The following is an 8,405-nucleotide window of genomic DNA, read 5'->3' as shown; positions in this document are numbered from 1 at the left end:
CCTTGGTGAATTACCATAAATAATGCTAGTGAAAGATAGATGTGCTTGTAGTTGTCCTCGTTATCTCCTTTACCCAAATGTTGAGTTGGTCTAACATTGTGACTGACTGCTCCCTCTGCTTTAGCCTCAGGCACTAATAGATCAACTGTTTAAATACAAGAGATCTATGGAGGAGGTGGACCTGAGAGAAAAACAGCTGGCAGCTATGAGGGTTGACATCTGCAGTTCTAATGCCCTGAAGAAACTCAAAGGTACCTAAATGAGTCAACTCTTCTACTGTACTGTATAACTTCTCCACAACACACTGATGGGTCTCGGCTACAGCGACGATTTTGATGTTTCTCTCTAACATTCCCTGAAAAATCATCGCTATATGTTTCAATTCTTACAGATAAGGCAGGAGGAAAGAAGTTCTCCAAGGACTTTGAGGAAGGAAGCACACAGCTACAGGAGTTTGTGAAATTCTTTGACAAACAAATCAAAACAGGACCTACTTTTCTGCAGGCCCTCAGCAATGCAGATATCTTCTATGAGATGCAGTACAAGGAGGTCAAGATTGTTGCCAATGTAAGTGATTGATTAGTCAGATATTTGTCATATTAACCTTTTAGTTCTTAATTGTCAGAAACCTACATTACATGTAGCTTTTTACAGCTCATGTATGAAACCATTGCTTTACACAATGGCAACTGTGAGATTGTTTACCATACATTCATTCATATAATTTGTGACCATGGGTTTGTGTAAAATAATACAAGTATGGTTTGTTAACCACACATACGCACTCCATTACCTCTCCTTTGAAGGCCTACCAGACGTTTGCTAATCGGGTCTCCCACCTGAAACGTAAGCTGGACAGCCTAAAATCCACCTTACCAGACCTGGATGACTCGCCCCTTCCCTCACCCTCAGCGGATGCACCATCGCCAATGGGCTCCGAGTCCTCTTTCCATGAATTGGCATTGGCCCACCCTGATCCAGATCTCGATGGCTCTGCTATGGATGATGAGGTGGAGCCACCGGCCCCGAGCCCTCTGTCCTCAGTGGGAGGATCCCCCAGACACCCGGAGCCACTCGGTGAAAATGACAATCGTGAAGTGGAGGACATGGAGCTCTCTGAGGAAGAAATGGGCAGTGGCGACATTATAGGTAAGGAGTGAGTTGGTGATTGGGGACTTCCTTACAGAATGACTGCAAAGTCAGGGCTTTTAAATCTAGGTTTTTATAGAAAGATGGAGAGATTGTTTAGGGTTTATGGAGTAGCTGTTGGATCTATACACAAGTGTCATAGGTGACGTGCACTTTCTCAGATGTAACTACATGTCTGTGCTACAGCAGCTGTGGAGATACCACTTAGGGACCAAAAGCAGTGGGCTTGGGCTGCTTGTGTTTTCTTCTACAAGTTTTTGATGATGGTTGAAAATGCTGAGAATGAAGACCACATTAAGGAAGGTTAAGAAAGTCTCACTACTGTGCTGCTTTCCACTGCAAACCTCCTGCTTAATGTAAATACTCTTCTCTAGTAAAGTGAATGAAACATAGAGACTGCAGTGAAGACGTGTCCTACTCAGTAATGATTTGAGGTTAAATAGAAGTTTCCTGTGTGTAACTCTAGTTCTGTAAGGGTTTTCTATGTCACAAAAGACAAGAATATAAACTGTTGTACAATAATCACATACAACGTATCTGTCGAGCATTATGGTTTGCTATCACCAGTGAAATATGACATTGGTCTGTAAATCAGTGCCAGCCCATGGGTGCGTACAGCAGGACTACTCTTACTTATGTACCACTGTCTGTATTTTTGCAGCATATTCCCCACTGTTAATTTAACAGTTAAAGGAGTGAGATCTCCTTACCTGGAAATCATCTGCCCTTGAAGTGACAAAATAACTGTATGGCCTAAAATCAATTATAATATATCTGTCTCTCAGTGCTCTCATTGCCATATTTTTCTCCTCAGTTGAGGAGCAGATTGAATGTTCCCCTCACCCAGAGGTGTCCACTACAGTACCTGAAAGTAATGAGCCATCAGCAGCAACAGAGCAGCCTGTCAAACAGGTTATGTCTCCTGTAGCCTCTTCTGGAGCAGCGTTGGACAACGCTCACATGGGTAAAATTGGCTCCATCCTCAACAGTTTAAGCTCAGTGATGAAGAATACAGGTGAGTTCTGGTGAATACTGACATCACAAAATCAGGTCAAATTGAAATTGTGAATGAAGTAGATCTGTTTTGATGTCATGTTTTTTTGTCACTAAACCTCACAGCCAAAGCTGTGCTCAGCTCTTTCAAAGTAAAATAAAATGTAAGTGTACATAACAAATCTAATCTGATGATTAGAACTGGAAGCTCACAGCCAGGCGTGGCTCAGAATGGGCAGGTAACAGTCTCCTGACATCTGGTGTGAAAGAACTAACCAACTTTGAAAATGTAATGTGTTGTGTGAGAGCCCTAAAAATGTCTGCAACAGGATTGATTAAGATTGTCAAATGTCTTTTTGCTATCTATTTTTCTTGCTTATATATGTAGTTTGTTCACACATCCTTCAGTAATAGTTGTAATTTCTCTGAAATCCACAAGTGCTTTTGCTGTTTACACTCTTAACATCTCAGTTATAAGTTGTGGTGATGTACAGTTAGAGTGAGTGTCCTGGTCTGTCTTGCAGGACCGTTAATGGAAAGTCCTCCTGCAGCTACCCCTGGCTCCTCAGTAAAACCCACATCTGCTGATGTTGTACCCTCTCAGGATGCCAGTTCACTGGTAGACCTCCTCTCCAAGGTGGACATGAATCCTGCAGAGCTCCTCAGTGCTCTGTCCAGAGTCCAGGAACAAGGCAGCCTTGAAGGTTAGAATAAGTGCTTATTTTGTAAAAAAAAAAAAAACTACCTCTTTTTATATCGTGTATTAATTTTAGATTTCACATTAAAAGCCGTATGCTTGCTTAAAATACACTTCTGTATTCTTCTTTTCTTCACTAAGGCATCACTTCTCTTCTGAGCAGCCCAGCTGCAAATGTCTCATCAGACTCCTTGAGTACAGGCAAGACTCCTCCCTCTTCTGCTTTCACATCTGCATCAGCAGCACCCTCTCAGAGCCTGTCCCTCTCCTCTGTTGCGCCTGTGCCTTCGTCACAGAGCTCTACTGTAACACAGAGCCTAAGTTCCCAAGCGCCCCTTCAAACTACCAGCACAGCCTCTGCCCTGGTGCAGGCTCTCCATAGAGACATGGATTTGACAACAGAGCCCGAACCATCCTTGTCTTCTAAGAGTTTAGAGTCTAAAATCCACAGCTTCCTGCAGGAGAATCCTGCTTTCAGTGCATTTGACCTGGGTTTTTCTGCAAACCCAGTGCCTGGGGGGGATAATCTCAGCCCGGTAACTGGAACAGACACCCAGGATGGGACACCAGTGCGGGATGAGGGTGGAGGCACCCCAACTCAAGATGAGATAATGGACAAACCTGTGGGGTTCCCATTCGTTTCCAACACAAATCAGTCATCTTTTAAAACAGCTCCTTTTGCACACCAGAATATCCCTCAGCAGATCTCCAATTTTCTCCAGCAGCGTGCTCACTTGCAGCCACCTGTGGCTCAGAATGGGCAGGTCCAACACCTGCACCCATATGATAAACAGGAGGGGTCACAGCACAGAATTAGTGAACCTGTTGCATATTACCAGCAGATTTCTGCACATGCAGGGGGGCCAGTGCCTGGAGAAAGAGCCCCAGGCAGTTCCAGTAGCGCACAGACAGTTGAAGGCTTTCAGGGTATCTGTGAAAGAGGTTGGTATAGTGACACTTACCCAGAGGGCAACTCTCAGCAACCCGGAGGCTACAGTGTGACAGCGCCTGGAGGGGCTGGAGAAAACAAGATGTCAGGACTTTATCCATGCCAAGCAGAGCGGGCTCAGGAACTTCAAGAGTTGGCTTCCCAGCAGATTGCCACCACATCCCCTGGTTTCTTCACAAGCAACTTGCCTCCTGTCCCAAATCTACCTCCCCCTCCTCGTGTTTATGACACCCCGCCTTCTGCAACCATCAGTACAATGATTGCCCAAGACCAACAGCCGATTCCCTGCACAAAAACAGATGTGATTGGAGCCACAGCCAACAGTGTTATCAGTGGGATGGTGGTGCATGACCATCAACACAAGTCTTTGTTTCATGCAGAAGAGCTGCCGTTTGAACTTGACCGACCTCACCTTCATCACCAGGAGGATTTACACCCTCACCCACAAGACTTGCGTTACCAGGAGGAGCTCGAACAGTACCACGATGAGCTCCGCCGTCATGATGTTCTTTTCTTTCAAGATGACCCTTACCACCACCCAGATGATCCATATATCAGGCCAGGTAGCCCTAGACATTACTACCCCAGAGGTCAAGGGCGCCTGACTCCCCCAATCTCACCCTCTGAGGACCCTTATTTTGCTCATGAATTTCAGCGGCACAGCCCCCCTCCTCCGCACTACGGTCTGAGGAGACCACCACCTCATCTTGAAATGCATTATCCTGGACTACGACCTCCACCTCGGCCTCCCCACCCAGCACATCACCCACACCCCAGGGCACCCCCACATGCACCCTTTCCTCAGTTCCATGGCCCTGATCCAATGTTAAGAGGCAAACGTCCAGGTCCAAGAGGAAGGGGAAATGCTGGTCCAATGTTCCCCCCAAAAAGACCCTTTCCACCCCCACGCTACTGACTGGTCAAAGCTAGCTTTGAGCTCTCTAAATCACTGTGGGTGTGATAAAGGCAGGGACAGGACATAACAAAGATCCACGCCCTGCAGTGAGAAACTTCTGAAAAGTGCAGATACTGATATGGGATTCAGAAGGTTTTATTGAAGAAGAATTAATTCAGTAGCTGTCAGAAGAAAAGCGACAATGGCGACAGATAAAGGGTGGTCAAACAGTTGAGGATCACAAGAGAAAACTCCCACGATGTGTACAAGAACATGGAGATTCAGAGGGCTGCTGAACTGAAGAGTGAAGACAGAAGAATAAAGAAAATAAGAGGTGGATATATATATATATATATAATTCACTTTTTGCTCCAGTATGAATCATTGCATTAAATAAGAAATTGAGTATAATTTTGATATAGGCCAGTGTGTCAACTAGTCCCAAGGCTGTTCCTCTTTCTTTTCCAAGTTGAATCTGAAGATAGTGATTTGTGCTAACAGTAAGAGAAGAATGTAGTTGGTGCATTGTTTCTGCTGTCATTTAGTTCTTCAGTGAGCAGATCTGACTACTCCACTTCCATATTAGCAGTATCCGAGCAGCTGTTGCTAAAAACCAATTTAAAATTCGTTTGGGGTATGAAACAAGAGTGTATATTATAGAATTTCTGTTCCTTCTACAATACATGGTAGCATATTAAGAGAAAATTTTCTAATTCAGATTGTTATATTTATGAAGCGGTGCGTTCTCCACAAGTTCGTAAGATCATATGGGCGATAGTTTTCGGCGTTAATTTCCTTGAAGGAGAGCAGCACAAATCTAGTCAAAGGGAGAGAGAGGTTGTTGTTTTTTTCTCCAGCCTTCAACACAGACGCAGAAGACTTTCATTTTTGGGGAGGATGAAGATTCTCGTCTTCAATTTCATTTTACTTGTACTGAATAATAAAAATCTGAGTTGAAAAAATGTGTTGTTTTTTTCTGTTTTGGGGTTTTTTTTTTCTCCTTTTTCTGATCCTTGGACTGTTTTGCCACTGCCCTAAACTACTTGTCCGCTTCTGTATATAACATTAGAGCGTGCTTAAACTAGTACCTCATTCCTTTGGTCATTGTCAGAAGGACATTCCATTGTGTGTGATAAAACAAAGGGAATTAAAATTACACTATAGAATTAATTTATAGGTTTGTTCAATCATTAAAATGATTTTAATATCTCAATCAAAATAACTGCATAATGTCAAAGTATCATTTTGCTGTCATGTCTAAAATAGTTTATTGTGCAAAGTACTGTTGCACTCAAAAACTAGACTAGGTGCAACACCTGAAACTTAACTAAATTCAGCTTTTTGTACTATTTAGGTACTTGCTGTTTGTACTAAATATGCAACTATTTCTAAAGAAAAACATTAGCAAATTTATAATCTTTAAGAAAGAAAAGAAAAGGATCTGGCCTGTAAATAGTTACTATTTAAACACAGGCTTTTAAACTATAGACATAAATGTCCACACTGAGGCTGTATACTTAACTGGTGCGGACATTGCTGTTTGTCTAATTGACCATTTCATACAATCTTGTATGAATCTTGTTTATTTGGCCACAGCAAACTGAACCCCACAGGTCTGTGTCAAGTGTAGTCACCTGTAGGAGATGGAGGAGTTTCCTCCGTCCTCGTGCTTAGATTGATATTAACAATACTAGTACTAATCTAACATTTGCCCTGGAAACAAGAATAGATCTGTACATCTGACTGAAAACAGTAGATTTGTTTATAATGAACAGATTCTCCTGCAGACAGGTGAAAGTGAACCAGTAGATAACATATTCCTGTTCACTAAGTGGAGGAGAGGAATATGGGGACCACTGGAGCCTGAGGCCAAACTGACTCCACACAGGAGCAAAGTTTGATAATCAGTGATACTGAGCGTTTTTACAAAAGAACTAGTAAGCATACTACTTAATTAATTGATAGGTTTTACTAAATATTAGACGTAGTTAATTAGGCCTGAAGCCGTGTAGTAGGCTACACTGTAGTAAAATTGTGTTTTATGCTCTAAAATGAATGTTTCTTTTTAGGACGACTAAATCAAATCACTCCTACGCGCTGCAGGCTGCTAATAAAGAGACACGCTAAATCTTAACTCGTAGTTTTAAAAGAGACGTGTACATTTATTACCGCTCTTTAAAATGTCGATCTAGATGAGTTTCAAACTCATTAATCCGTAATTGAGTTATCACAGGTTTTGTTTAAGGAAGTGAGGACTGACTTTAACAAGAGCCAGGACGTTGCGGTCATTGCGCTCACGCAACGCTGCGAAAATGCGGCGTTAGGTAACATAATGAAAGTAAATTTGGTTTAAGATCGACCGAGGTCAAACAAATTAAGATGGACTATATTTTGAGAATCGCATTTCCGGTGATAAGCAGACGGGTAATAAACGAGCCGAGGCTGTAAATGGTGCAGTCAGCTGAGGTGAGTCAGCCGCCGCTAGGTGTCAGTAGATTCTTCCAGGAGCGTGTTGACTGTACGTCTACTTCGTTAAACCACCAGGAGCATTAAAGCATTAGGCCTGTTTCATATGTGTCAGGGAGATTGTTGATGATGTTTATTGCACTGAAAGTACTGAAATGCTTCATTATTTTTGTTTTTTAATTTGTTCTGTGTGAGAAATTAGTATTTACTCTCTTGAGTGTTACACTTGCACAAATCTTCTTTCCCTTGGATTTTAACCTATTTCCTGTTTCATCTCCTCCCTCCTACCTCCTGTTTTCATCCTCAGGGACCCGGAGCCATGCTTTGATGTGTCTGATGTGAAGGCAGCCCTTTCCACATGTTAACTGATGGAAGTGGGTTAAGGCTGGTGGCGACGCTCCTCTTTGAATCCTGCACCTCCCCAGTGCAATGACTCTTCATGGTCTGAATGCTGTGCACTGCAGCAGTAAGCCTCCAGTTTCATACTTCATAAACTGAGTGCCACCTGCAGGAAATCAAACCAATCAATATTGACTGAGAAAATTAAATGTTAAAATTGTTTATCTCTTTCTCTCAGGAGAGCAGCAAGACTGGACAGAGAGGCCCTTGTGAGTAAGTACAGTCAGGATTATTCAATAGTTTTTAAACATTATGTTCTCTTTATTCATAGTCTCACTTAAGCACGCAATTACCTCACATTGCTTTCAACAATAGCAGACATTCATTCACCTTCTATATGTAAAAAAGTGAATTAAATTTGATGCTTTTATGAAATAAAGTATGATAATAACACAAGGTTGTGTTGTCTGCTCATTTACATTGTCTTACACCAATGTGCATCAGCTGTTTTATGTCCTGTGAAAACCATGTATCTCCCAAGGTTATTTTCATAAGAAAAACCTTTTTGTCATGTAGTCCAATGAGATTTTCTGTAGGCTTTAAGATAATTTTCTCAACACACAAAGGAAGAGTTAATTTCTTGGTTGTATCAACAATCGACGTAATTTGAAGATACATGGTTTCATTTTAGTTTATAGCACATTGAAATATTCCAGCCCTTTGTGATTGCACATTTAGTTTGACGTATTTTCTATAATCTATTTTTTCATAATTGTAGTTCAGCAATGTACCTTATACTTTCTTATTCAAAATGCAGATTGAACGACTTCACTAACAAAGTGTATTTCTTATTTTAAAATATGTTTTTAGGAGCAAGTCTTAGCCAGAGGTCTTTATTTTGCATCTGTTTTTGGTCA

General features: G+C 41.9%; 1 protein-coding gene across 2 annotated transcripts in view; it reads left to right on the top strand.

Moving 5' to 3' along the window:
* The window catches only part of rprd2a (regulation of nuclear pre-mRNA domain containing 2a), a 12,406-nt gene extending 4,532 nt beyond the window's left edge, over positions 1 to 7,874 (top strand). The window contains exons 5-12 of one of the 2 annotated variants that reach the window (XR_002273616.1): positions 125 to 251; positions 392 to 567; positions 807 to 1,149; positions 1,964 to 2,164; positions 2,667 to 2,846; positions 2,981 to 5,017; positions 7,457 to 7,615; positions 7,727 to 7,874. Coding sequence is in view for 1 of the 2 variants with exons in the window: in XM_020586023.1 (XP_020441679.1) it covers positions 125 to 251; positions 392 to 567; positions 807 to 1,149; positions 1,964 to 2,164; positions 2,667 to 2,846; positions 2,981 to 4,704 (2,751 nt within the window). In the remaining variant the exon portion in view is untranslated. Of the gene's footprint in view, positions 1 to 124; positions 252 to 391; positions 568 to 806; positions 1,150 to 1,963; positions 2,165 to 2,666; positions 2,847 to 2,980; positions 5,652 to 7,456; positions 7,616 to 7,726 lie in introns of those variants that run through there. The other variant, XM_020586023.1, reaches the window with a different exon arrangement.
* The last annotated feature ends 531 nt before the right edge of the window (positions 7,875 to 8,405 follow it).

This window comes from Monopterus albus, unplaced genomic scaffold (assembly GCF_001952655.1).
Source record: "Monopterus albus unplaced genomic scaffold, M_albus_1.0 scaffold393.1, whole genome shotgun sequence".
Classification (NCBI taxonomy): Eukaryota; Metazoa; Chordata; class Actinopteri; order Synbranchiformes; family Synbranchidae; genus Monopterus; species Monopterus albus.
The sequence above is the reverse complement of the archived record's forward strand: the minus strand, read 5'-3'. Positions and strand labels throughout refer to the sequence as shown.